The sequence below is a fragment of the Watersipora subatra genome, chromosome 5, assembly GCF_963576615.1.
Source record: "Watersipora subatra chromosome 5, tzWatSuba1.1, whole genome shotgun sequence".
NCBI classification, from domain to species: Eukaryota; Metazoa; Bryozoa; class Gymnolaemata; order Cheilostomatida; family Watersiporidae; genus Watersipora; species Watersipora subatra.
In genome coordinates this window covers 20962349-20976311 of record NC_088712.1, presented here as the reverse complement: position 1 = coordinate 20976311, position 13963 = coordinate 20962349, and the positions used below count along the sequence as shown (strand labels likewise).

Below are 13963 nucleotides of genomic sequence, written 5' to 3'. Positions count from 1 at the left end.
AGCCTATTATAGACAGATAACGCTGACTTGGCGGGCAGCGCAAGATACGCAGAGATTTTCAGAAGCGTTGAATCACTTGCAAGGCCGACGGACCGCATGACTAATAGACCCAGTATAATCTTTCAAATTTATCTCAATCAGTGTACTCCGGTAGTGGTTCCTTATCACATTTCCCAGCAGGCTTCCTGCCGCAGAAGCTGTCTCTTAGGGCTGTACTGGTTACCCAAACTCATTCACAATAAAAATATTTTTTTAGCCCTCTTTTTATGCATGAAAGTATTTTTGTACTGATCATTAATAAAATTGCATGTATTTTTATGCTTCTTAGGCAATTTTAATAAATATTTTGCTAGAAGTGGTTCTTGTCTGGCATCTCGTCCATATACGCTTGTTTTTGTGGACTTTGTTTAAGCCAAATAAACTCTGAACTGGTGCAGCTCTAGATAAGGATGGCAGCAATATCCACTCTAAGCTGACTGCTCCAGTTTCACAATGCCTCTGTATTAAGCCCTTTGACATGTTTAAGGCTTATTCCGTTTCGTCTGTCACTGTAATATTCTCTCTATCGCGCTCCGCTGCTGGTTCCTTAGCAACAATAGCTGTCACATGCTGCCTCTCTATAAGTTGTCTACTAGGAGTCATGTTTTCCTATGCAGATTTGAGTCGGTGGCTATGGGGTAGTGACAAGGAGGCATCAGGACAACTCTGCATGGAGTTGGGTAAGCTTTCAATCAAATACTTTTATTCTATGGCAAGCTCTGGGAAAGATATTGAAAAGCAAATGGGGTAGAGAGTGGAAGGAAAGGAAAAAGGGTTAGTACAAAAAGAACATTTTCAATTTCCTTACATGTACTTTTTAGAAGTCTGCGTGTACAATTTTGAAATAAACATCTATCCTAGAATGAGGAACCTCATTAACATTTATTTCGTCCTCAGGATATCCATAATATTGGAGTTGTCCTCTGCATGTCTCATTCAGTAATTACTCTATCCTATAACGTAATGTGTTCATAGGTATAGGTGTTCACCTAAACGTGTTTGTTAAAAGCAAAGCGTCTTGTTATAATAGCCTAACCATTCAACATTTATAAAGATCTCAGGCTATGACTTGTGTTGATGCATTTTACCGATGCGCTTATCTACTGTCTATGGATCCTGCATAACTCTGTGCTCGTGTACCATAATATATCCCAGTGTAAGCCAAAAATATCGTATTCCTTTTAAAATTTTGCGGAATATCTGATTGATCCTAAACTCTTTATGTGGAATCTACCAAGCTCAAAGGGTATGAATGCACTCATGCATTCGATTCTCTGACCAAACCACTAATTAGGGAAATTCTACATGATGAAAGCCATTGCAAGTTCTAATAAGGCATGAGAATGGCATAAAGTTAAATATGAATCAACTTTAACAATAATGTGGGCTTATTTAGGTTTATACTGTATCCCTATAGACAGGTTTACACAAATAGAATTGTGATGTAGTTTTTTAATATTTAAAAAAAAGTTTAATAGGAGAGAGCGTTGTTTGTATGCTTGTGTACACCTTGGTTTGTTTTTGTCTCAATGACAAATTGTCTCAATTTTTATAGTATCAGTATTTCTTATGGTTACTAAAAATCTGGCCTTTCAGCTGTTGTCTTGAATGGCAAACAACCAATCGGCTCCAAAATCATATTAAGACTTGATACGCAATCGCATGCACTACTTTCATCTCCCAGTGGGCATCAGCCACTGTGGGTTTAACCATTACGGGTTACTGTCTGAGTGTTAAATACCATTCCAGAATCCTCGTTTTTTCATAGTTAACACTCTGTATATCCTACACTATGTTTCCATGACGCCCAAGATGCGCAAATTTGAGCCAATCCGCACGGTAACAGCATTATGGAAACAACATAAATCCGCAAACTAAGTGGGTTTTGCGATTTGCTAAACTCTATCGATTCTATCTTGCTTGCAGATTATGGAAACAGCGCTTGCAAATGATGCGCATTAAAATATTGCACCAGCTATTCAATTTTAAACATTTTCGATACTTCCGTCATTCTTTCTCCATCGAGTTTCAGTGTTTGCATCGCTAACACATGTGTTGCTAATTATTAACTTATAGCGTACAATTTCTTACCTTTTTCAACAAGGCACCGGACTCAATCCGCATCATACGAATGTCCATAAAAACACTTAATTCGCGTGGTAGCGCAACTCCAAACCTGCATGATGCGCATTAAGCTTAATGCGTGTCAATGAAACAGTGATAGTAACAGTTGTGTCGTTTATAAAACTTAAAGATTTACTTGATCGCCTAGCATACTTGAATTGCAGCTACCAAAACAATACTTAATTCATTTCCTCTCAAGAATAATCAACATTTACTAAATTTCAATACAGAGATAGCATAGCAACACCTCTATGTGGCGCTGCAATACCTCCATGTGGCGCTGCAATACTTCCATGTGGCACTGCAATACCATCGTGGAAACAGCCTTGTTACTCTCATTCTATCATAATTCAGCGTCGCTGTTTGGAAGAGAAGCACCTGTGCGATGCGCCTCTTTGCGCCACGGAAACGGCCTTAGTGACCAACCGTGTCAAGCTTGTGCATTTGCATAGTTCCTGTTTTATTGTTGCTTCACACGAGGAAACTTTTGTTGTTAAACCGATCTACGGTTATCAATCTGATCATGTGTATTTTTTTAGGCTTTTACTTCTCAAAGAGAATTTATTAAAGTACTTTGATTATTTGTATAATTGGTGCTAGTATTGTTGATGTTATCGTTTTAAAAGGCTATTTTAATGGTTATAATAATCTTATAACATTACAATGTTTCAATGCATAAATAATTGTATTCAAATCGAATTGGTTAAACATTATAACACTCTTTATTACATTAGCTGCTTCTCTCCATACCCCCCCCCCCCCCTTTCCCCAAACTTCAAGTCAGCGAAGAAACATCCTTTCCTTGATAAATGATATAATTTCTTTTTCTGGTTAGAATTTTTGCATAAGGCGTTGGGCAACCATTGTTCTAGGATAGCACCCTATGAAAACATGATTTGCTTATCCATTGAGCTTGTTGCTTTGGCAAGATCAATGACACCTGACAATTAGTGACACTTGACACACCCAGGTGTCACTACACTAGCACTGCGTGGAAACTTAGTAAATGTCTTTTACAGAGCAAAACGCAAAATAACAAGTCAAATTAGGCCTGTTCCAAAAAATTATTTAAGATAAAATATTTAAAATACCATCAGCATATCTTTCAGTATTCCCTAGTTTATCACTGCTACATGTGAGATGTTTTTTGTATTATCTTGTTTCACACCGGAATTCATTACGCTGGAAATCCTTTTTTTAATTATGGCAGGGCTAAGCAAGTGAGTTGAACCTTTAGTAAAACTTTATGCGGTTATGCAACAGGCTTGTGCAGTTGCTCCATCACACTGATGTTCTGCTCCTAATTAAATTCATCAACCAGATCTACTAGCATCCAAACAACTGAATTTAAAATAACTTGAGTGATGATGAAAGTCAAAGGTCAAATCATTTAGCATGCATGATTCTTTTTATAACTTTTAATAACACTGGTATCATGCACTGCTACTTATATAAAATTCTATTTAATAACTTTTATTATATTATATTATTTGAAATATTATATATATTACACTATGTATACCATATATAATATATGTAATATATGTAATATATGTATATAAATATAATATTATGGTATATAATGTACATGTACGATATAATAATATATGTAGGCCTATTATGCTGTATTAAATATTGCAGAGAATTATATAAAATATCGAAAATAGTTGCATGTAGTTTAGAGTAATTTAGTAACAAAACAATTAATTGCCTAAGCTTGTGTACGAACAGCTGTACAATTTATCCATCAGATGTGGACCAACTCCATCCATGATAATTTAGAACATCTTTAACTAGAAAGATATATTATATCATTTATCCATGAAAGAGTGTTTCTTTGCTGACCTGAAGTTTGGGGAGGGGGAGGGGGTATGGAGAGAAGCAGCTAATTTAATAAACATGTTAAAATGTTCAACCAGTTAGATTTTTATACAATTATTTATACATAGAAACACTGTAATGTTATAAAATTATTACAATAGCCTTTTAAAATGATAGCAACAACAGTACTAGTACCAATTATACTAATAATCAAGTACTTTGGAAAATAGTTGCTGTATTTTGAATTACTGAAAGACCGGCCAATATTTTTTTGTAACTGTTTTTACATTATTATTCAAAATATAGACTTTGATAGAGTGGGTTTATAATAATTTGCTCAGCCAATCACGATACGAGGATAAAAAATTCCAGTAATCAACAACAAGCCTTAGTTCTCGAGAATCAGCAAAACTACTAATATAATGGTTCATTTAAAAGCTGTCTAGCTACTATTGTTATATTTCAAGTAAACAAACAAACTAAAACATGGGTCCCTATTTATTTACATCTGTCAGCGGATATTAAATTTAACTAATCATGAGTCTGGCAGATGGTAGTGGGTGTTAATTAACTCTAAAAACTTATCTCCCTTGGTTACTAGTAAAGACGACATGATCAGCAGGTGCTAGTAATGTGCTAGTCACCTGAGATGATGGCTTCCAGTTATGTTAAAATACCAGCCAAGGAAAACGTACAATACTCATCGCCTGCAATGAATGTGGTATATAACAATATTACACACAACAATTAGCAGGGCATTTTATTTTTGTTGCACCCCGTTATGGTTTATTATTTCTATTATCAGTTATTGAAATTATATATTACTATTAGTTAATATTGAGCAAAACAATAATAATTTTTTATTTTCTTCCATTTTTATGAGTAATTTTTATGAAACTATTAGCAAACAAAATTTAGCTCAAAAAGACTTATTTATATTATATAATATTATTATTGTAAGGTAAAAACACCTATTAGTTTTTGGCAAATTTTTGTAAAAAGTTTTTGTTAAACGAGTTTGTGTGTAGCGCATACCAGTGGTATTTTGCACACTAACATATATACTGATTTGGCTATTAGATTATATACATATAATCTCATATACCAACACTGCTGTGGTTTTATATTATTTATGTATATATAATAATTGTTTGTGCATGATGAGAATATTGTAGTTTTTTCTTTTTTTCTAAATTATTTTAGACATACATCTGTAAAGCAATCTTGTCAAGCAAGATTTAACTCACTAAAATTCTTATACAGTGTATATATATTTTTATCTCTTTTGTATACTAATACTAATACTAATACAAACACCAATAATACTATTTGCTATTAAAAGTTTATTTTAATTGAATGCAAACAGCTTCGAGAAACCGTCGAGCAGGCACCGCCTTCTACCTATTTTAAAGGCCGCTTCAATTTTCAAGTTTTTATAATAACAATTCGGCCCTTCTCATATTGTATCACATAAAGTATGTATTTAACTTTTAATAATTATTTTGCAGTTTACTTACTCACATTTGAGTGTTTTCTTATTATTAATATTAGTACCCTGACTGTCTGATGTACCATAAGAGAATGTCAGGTGTAATAACTATACATACAATTATGCTAGTACAGCAATGAGTAGTTAGTTGGTGCAGTGGTTAAAGTCCATGCTCCCCAATCCAAATGTTATGAGATCAAATCCTGTGTGCGGTGATCTTTTATTCCAATTTCTAACAATGTATTTGGATAAAGGGACAGAAACAGCTAGTGTTTTCACAAAGGTTTATAGTTGTGTTATTTTGAAATATGTGTTTTTTTTCTGTAGTTATTTGAGTTACGCTTAACTATTCCTGCTATTACACGAGACGCTGATGGGACGAACGCTTTAATGCCATTTTTTTAAAATTTTGTTTGCCTTGGCTCATGCGTACTACCATAATATAGAGGTACTTTTTCTATATTTTATCCTAAGTTTACAGTTTGATGACGTCCAATCAGTACAAATTTACTGTTTTTAACAAAAACATTTCCACATGGTTGCTATCTTCCATTAATGTTTGAAAGTATCATTGCTACGTTTGTCTAGCAATATTTTGAGCACTATGAAATATACAACTGTAAGTTAGCAAGGAATTTATTTTAAAACCGTATTTTATTTTATTGCAAGTGCGGGACCACACTCTTGCAAGTGAATAATTTGTGTAAGTGACTTCGCTGCCTTTTGTACATTTGCCAATTTTTTTATTGTAATAAAAGTTGCAAAGTTGCTATAAACAGTAAAAGATTTTGAATTAATAAATAAGTACTGAATATATAAACACATAGGTTTCTGTTTTTACTTCAGCTTTATTGGTTTATCTACATCAAGGATACGAACATGAAAAACTAACTTTTTATTTTATTGAACTTAATGTGACAGCTTGACATCGATCATATCAAAACTTAAACTGAGATTATGCAATTTTGTTGCTGTGGATTTTGAAAGATATCTAGCTAGTACTGACTATTCTTTACAGGTGTCAGAGCAGAGTAGAGCTGCTGTCCTTAAGTACTGACTATTCTTTACCGGTGTCAGAGCAGAGTAGGGCTGCTGTCCTTAAGTACTGACTATTATTTACAGGTGTCAGAGTAAAGTAGAGCTGCTGTCCTTAAGTACTGACTATTCTTTACAGGTGTCAGAGTAGAGTAGGGCTGCTGTCCTTAAGTACTGACTACTCTTTACAGGTGTCAGAGTAGAGTAGGGCTGCTGTCCTTAAGTACTGACTATTCTTTACAGGTGTCAGAGTAGAGTAGGGCTGCTGTCCTTAAGTACTGACTACTCTTTACAGGTGTCAGAGCAGAATAGGGCTGCTGTGATTAAGTACTGACTATTCTTTACATCTGTCAGAGTAGAGTAGGGCTGCTGTCCTTAAGTACTGACTATTCTTTACAGGTGTCAGAGCAGAATAGGGCTGCTGTGATTAAGTACTGACTATTCTTTACAGGTGTCAGAGCAGAGTAGAGCTGCTGTCCTTAAGTACTGACTATTCTTTACAGGTGTCAGAGCAGAGTAGAGCTGTTGTCCTTAAGTACTGACTATTCTTTACCGGTGTCAGAGCAGAGTAGGGCTGCTGTCCTTAAGTACTGACTATTATTTACAGGTGTCAGAGTAGAGTAGGGCTGCTGTCCTTAAGTACTGACTATTCTTTACAGGTGTCAGAGCGGAATAGGGCTGCTGTGATTAAGTACTGACTATTCTTTACAGGTGTCAGAGCAGAGTAGGGCTGCTGTCCTTAAGTACTGACTACTCTTTACAGGTGTCAGAGCAGAATAGGGCTGCTGTGATTAAGTACTGACTATTCTTTACAGGTGTCAGAGTAGAGTAGAGCTGCTGTCCTTAAGTTTGCAGACTTTGTTAGAGTCAATACATTTACCGGCGTACTTTTTATGTCACACAAATACAAGTTAGCAATTAAAAATTCAAACAACAAATTTAAAAAAGAAGTTCTAGAATTAATTTTTTTAACAAGCTCATCAAGTTTATCAACAAGTTTTTCAAATGCAGCAGCAACTGTCAAAAGTAGGTGGCTTTAGCTGAGTTTGGTCAAGTTACTCCTGAAGATTTGTGTTACATAAGCGATTAGAGTTGTCCTCCTTTGCTTTCAGATGTTAGGCTTTTATTTGCCACTTTTTTTTTAGCAGTGCCTAAGCCTTTTGCTATGCTCCATATAGCGCCATGGACAGTAGACAAATCCTCCCAAATACATAGAAAAGAGGGCTCTGACACAACATGTGGATTCATAATTTAGAACCAAAAACCCTACTTATTTCTGTGATAGTTTAATGTGTTTATGTCTCTAATTAGGTTGAAATTAGTTTAAATTGTAATAAAAATTATTGAACAGATAAATATTTGTAAACATAAAAAACTTTCTATTTTCAGGTTTCTATTTTTAAGGTGCGTAGGCATGTAGCAAAAGTTTATGTTAAAAATTCATATAAATCTTTTGCCACAACAACATGTACTAAAACTGCTTTGCATTACAGATGATGATTGGGTGAGTGACGATTCTGGCAGGCTGCCACCTGGGCCTGAGGTAAGAAATCTATGTTGGTGGGCATTTATGAATAAATGTAGAACAGTGGTTGGCCATATGCTAATACTGAAAATGTCATTAAAATGAAAAATGTCATAAAAATGAAAAGTGTCACAAAAACAAACAAGTCCAAATTAACAAAAGATAAACGGGTAAATTAAAAAATTGCCCCTTTGTGATTATTTTTCATCTTGGAGTTTATCATCTCCTAAAAGGGAAAACTGTCGTAAATATGTTAACTGCACTATTTTTCCTTAGTTCAGAAGTGTTTTATGCGTAACGCTCTGTCAACGGAATTCCAGCAATGTCTGGCACAAATTGAAACATGTTACTAGGGACGTCTCTGTTATTACAAACACTCCACCTCTCAAGGGTCTCTTGGCTTAAGCTCAGTGTAATTCTTACTGTCTGACAGCAGTTATTATTAAAGTCAGCAAATTGCCACTTGACCAATTAAATTGGCAACAGAGTTGTTACACTTCATAAACAAGGTTTGAGCCATGAATGATATAATAAATATTATGTAATGTCTCTAAGAATTTGTATAACGTAGGCAAGCTGGCAGCTGTTGATTGTCACAATATACAAATTTGGTTTGACTGTAAGTCTCTGTTGGTTTCTCAGTAACTTGCGAGCCATTACCTGCCTTTTTTCCTCCTTAAAGATGTGGTTGCGTCAAATTTGAGTTGATCTTAAAAGAAAGTATTTTTTTCTCTATCAGTTGATATGTTGTGTGTTGTGTTAAGCGATCTCATTGCCAAGATATTTGAAGATTAAAATTGGAAAAATCTGATCGCGGTAAAAGCGCACAGGCCAAAAAAACATGCCCAGACTTTCAGATGTATCACTAGTGACGTCACAAAAGAAGCACCCGCTGGAAAGTGAGCTTTTTAAAAGAGGGCCTCATTCAAACGCATGTATCTCTGGACAGGGTTGGTCTACAAAGACAAAAAAGGCATCAAACTGTAGCTGATGTTTTAGCTTTTAATGGGTCTTAATTTCATTAAATTGACCTTTTTGACGCAACCACATCTTTAACATTGCTTGTTTGGAGTTTATTTGGCTTCCGACGCATCTGTTAAAAGTTTAATTCGAAAACTCAACTTTGACCTGTGGCCAGATACAACTTACTTTATGCGCAAAAGATTGCCCGCTAGCTAAACAATATTGGCAACAATAATGAAAATCTTGTCAAGCTAGCAATATCAAAAATTTTAAAGGGTTCCAAATAGTTTTTACTAGCATGACAGGACAACTCCTAACATTTACTCCTATAGCTTAATCTTTCTGATAAGCTCTTTTTACAAATATACTGAAACAGAATCATTTATAGGAAATAAGTTTGACTTCTATTTAAAAAGTATGATATTAGATGCACAAAAATATAAATGTAAATTATTATATGTATTGAATATGGCATTGTCCAATAGAGTCATAATTTCAATTCCTCCAAATTTAATAATTTGCTGTTATACTCACTATCTATATTTAACATCATCCTTTTAACAGGTTAAAACTATTTCATGCATATAGAAATATTGGGTACTACAACTCTATGAACTGTACCATAGCTAGCTTTAGTAGCCAACTAATTCTGGTAAACATGTGAATCACAGGCTAACTTTGTTGCAAATTTAAAGAAAATTGTGTTTCCAAATCAGTTAGTGTAAACTTGGCAGCAGGGATGGCTTTATGGAATGACCTTCAACTTGAGATGAACACAAAACCTCTCTAACAAGTTAAAGGCATACAGTCAAACATGGATAACTCGAACTTCAAGGGACCGAGCAAAAGTGTTCGAATTATCAGAGCATTCAAGTTGTCAGAGCACTGTCACAAGTCCATATATTTACTTATTTATTAGTAGATACATGTACATATACAAACTATAATATAAATCAAAAGCACAAATGGCTTGTTTCAAATTAAATGCTTCTAATGTAAAGTTTAAAACGTTTTCATGAAAAAGTATAGAGATTTTTCTATCACTTGAGATTGGTTTGTTGTTTGAGGTGATGTTATTGCCAGGACGTTTTTCAGATTGACATTGGCAAAACTTGATCGTTGTTGAAATGCTCAAAAGAAAAGACATTTTTTTCTTTTGGGGTTTTACCCACGATCAATTTTGCCGTTTTTTCTTGAAGTTTATGCAGATTACCTTACTTTACCTGGGATTCGTTAAGAGCAACACTCCGAGGCAGTTCAATTAGAAGTTTTACGAGGTTTTACGGTACATTCTATATCGCTCACACTTTTTAATAGATACTTATTGAATGTACACACGTATTCTGTGTTTAGGTCAAACGATGAATAGTTTTTTGTAGCTCAGACAACGTATACGTTTAATTACAACATTTTTTAAGACGTTTTAAACATTCAACATTCCGACGTTGATTCAACACGGAATCAACGTCGGAAAACTATTCATCACGGGCTAGCCGAGTCACGCACTCAAGGATTTTCGCCACGCACATGCAAAACAACATACGATTTTTGTTTTGTATTTGCGTGGCGAAAATTCTTGCACGCGTGACCCGGCTAGCCCGTGCTATTCATCGTATCGCAGTATAAATCAAATTTCACCAAACTTTTAGAAAAGTCGTTGACAAAAATATTTTGCCGATGGTGGTAATAACGACGCTTATGAATTACGAAAAGATGAAGTTTACCTCTATGGCTTTGAATAAAGTGATTTTCTAAAGCGAAAACAACCGTTTCGGTAGCTGTTGGGCAAAAAAACAGTTCGAATTAACAGTGTTGAGTTCGAGTTATCTATAGCAATTTATCATTACGTGGGAACGGACTATAGGAAATGTTCAAATTAACCATGTGTTCGAGCTATCCGTGGACGAGTTATCCATGTTTGACTGTATTTAGTGTTTTTTTCTCAGTGTTTAACTACGATTAAGTTTTGCCGATTTTAACCTTGAAGCATCCTGGCAATCAGGTCACCTAAAACATTAAACAATATCTAAAATGATAGAAAAGTTTCCATACTTTCTGATAAAATCTTTTAAAATTTGACCTGAGTGACCCTTTAAATGTTGGTAAACGTTTTACCAGTGCTGATTAGTTTATCTTGGACAAACAGTTTGGCCCACTGATGACATCGCGCTTGACAAATGTACAGCTCACGAGTCATGACCCAAAGCCGTGTTCAGTTTGTTTTTAGGTTTATTTGTCCTTGCAGCTTGACCCTGAAGGTCTCCTGTCAATTGACTGCTTCACGGACTGGCAGAGTCAGAGCCAAAGGTAAGAATTTTGGTAAAATTGAGTCCTCATTGACAGAGTAGTTGTTTAAGGCTGGTTCGCACTATATCGCCATATCTCGACGCTGATGCCGCAATACTTCGATGATCGTCGATGATAACGATGTTCACACTATCACAAACCTATCCCATTTGCATCAGCAAATACTTCATGACGTAGTGTCCCCATTTCTCTTTTTAAATTTTCGTGAAGAAACCTCATTGTTTTCGTGTGCTGAAATTAAATAGGCCTACTAGTCCCGCAGTGACTATCATAAACGAATATGAATAAATTACGCTATCTGCGACCGCGAGTTACCATCGCCGAAATGGTTCACATTTGAAAGGCTGTCCTCGGTGCTCGGCGAAATATCGAAAAAGTTTGGCAGCTGAAAACTTTCCCGGTGTGTCCGGGTTGCTTTGTTGATGCCATCGGCTCACGGTTAACATAATTGACGATGAACACCGAAAAGAAAACGCTGAAAAACGGCGATATAGTGTGAACCAGCCTTTACAAAAAATCTCTAAAACAGCGCATGATGCATCGAAGGGGTGTACCAAATTCCTGAGCCATTCATGATTTATGTAAGATTCGAATAAAAACGTTGTTTGCCATGCACACGAACCTAATAAAATTGGAGTTTTATGAAATGACGTATGACAAAAATACTATAGAATTCATGTTCACAAATAGTCGCGAGTAAATATTGCCACATTATGGAGCGATATTTGTCTTTCCTATGACTTTAAATGGCAAGTATTTTCATTTGTGGTCTGCTAATTGACCTCTGCCAAACAAGAGCTTCTGAATCATGTTTATCACCATCTACAGGCTGGTCAAGCAATGTAGTCATGACAAAACAACTGCAAGTGTAGTGACCTCTGTTAAACGGACGGGTATAACTGGAGTGTCTCAGAACCTGCATCCAACCTCAGAACCTCTATGCATGCATACATGCATGCATGCATACATGCATGCATACATGCATGCATACATGCATGCATGTATGCATGCATACATGCATGCATGTATGCATGAATAGAGGTTCTGAGGTTGGATGCAGGTTCTGAGACACTCCAGTTATACCCGTCCCTGCTAAACTATGAAATACATGGGCAACAGGAACTGTTCTAAAAATAGATCAAAGGATTCTATGACATCATAACATAGATTAGAGTAACCTAAGGCTGTTACTAAAAATAAACGCCTTGTACACAAATTGTTTTAGATGATTTCACTGAATATAAAAATACATCAGCGGTAAATTGATACAATAATTTGCTTTTCAAAATTAATTTATACCATTTTTAGAAGTATACCAACAAGTATAATGGTATTATTTTATATAGACGTCAAGGATGTTGAGTTAGATAGTTGAAAGTTGAGTTAACTATGATTCTACTAACCTAGCATTCTAAAACATTCTAGAACATTCTACAACAATCTAAAATGACAGTCTGTTGGGACAATCACAGTGTAAAGTCATTGGAATGTTGCGAAAAGAAACATTGCCATTTCTTCTTGGCAAACGTAAGCAGAGATGCTAAGCACACATTCAGGGTGTTGTCTGTTGTTATAGAGCGGAGTCTACTTGTTCCACTTCCTCTAGTGGAAGCTACAGAGACTGCTATTGGTGGGACAGCCTGCTGCAGACTGAGGATCCACCACAAAGTCCATCGCAGGTAAATATGGTTGGTGACTATGCAAAGTAAAACCTTTATATACGGAGTTATTACTTTCAGAGGTCTACTGAGCTGATTAATATCTTTTGCATCTTTATAAAAATGTTTTTATAAGAAATTATTTCATTAATTCATTTCACAGACAAAAACCTATGATAAATTTTAATAAATATATATCATAGATGTATATTATAAAAACTTGTTATATAAAACTACGCAAAAAAGTTAATAGCATTAGATAATTTATATGTAAAAAGTAATTATGTGGTAATCTATGAACGTAGGCTTTTATTATTACATACCATAAAACCTCTAATTGAACGCCCTGGCGCTCTATTTTTCAACTTTTTCTCTATAGTGGCGGTTAATAGGAGGCAGCGTTCAAATAGAGGTGGTGTTCAATTAGAGGTTTTACGGTAACTTGTGAAACACATGAACGCTAGTGTAGATAATGTGTAAATGCAAAGGTAAGTAGCATAAATTAGTCTAACGTATACTTATTATATGCAATTCTACTTTTTTTAATATTTGATGCTATACAATTAATTTCAAACAGTTTTTACTTTTAATTATTTTCATCAATGGAACATTGCTGTTAGGAATTAATTTGTGTGTAAATTCAAACACTTCTGCATTTTTCCTACTGGCTATTGAAAAAATGTACAAGGAGAAATCTTCAGGACTAACTTAGTTGAGCCTGCCTGCTATGCTTGTTGATTGGGTCTTCAGTAACATTTAAGCCAGGAAATAAAAACCATAAAGAAAATAAATGGAAAGTGAACTCGACTATAAATTAACACACTTTTTGGTACAAATCCATAAATGGCACAAATTTGAAATTGTCTTTCCTTGGATTTCCTTGGGTTTAACTACAATCCTTTTTAAAGGTTGACTTGCAACAAAATTCACATTACAGTTATTTGGTACCAAAAGATTCACCATGTCTTACTCTGCTGAGTTGTAGGTGCAAAATATGTGGGA

General features: G+C 35.0%; 1 protein-coding gene across 1 annotated transcript in view; it reads left to right on the top strand.

The window, feature by feature from the left end:
- The first annotated feature begins 640 nt into the window (after positions 1-640).
- Positions 641-13963, top strand: part of LOC137397194 (uncharacterized) — a 60609-nt gene continuing 47286 nt past the window's right edge. The window contains exons 1-7 of the mRNA XM_068083482.1: positions 641-786; positions 6492-6575; positions 6752-6835; positions 7012-7076; positions 8002-8051; positions 11242-11303; positions 12880-12982. Coding sequence (XP_067939583.1) covers positions 641-786; positions 6492-6575; positions 6752-6835; positions 7012-7076; positions 8002-8051; positions 11242-11303; positions 12880-12982 — 594 coding nt within the window. The remainder of the gene's footprint in view (positions 787-6491; positions 6576-6751; positions 6836-7011; positions 7077-8001; positions 8052-11241; positions 11304-12879; positions 12983-13963) is intronic.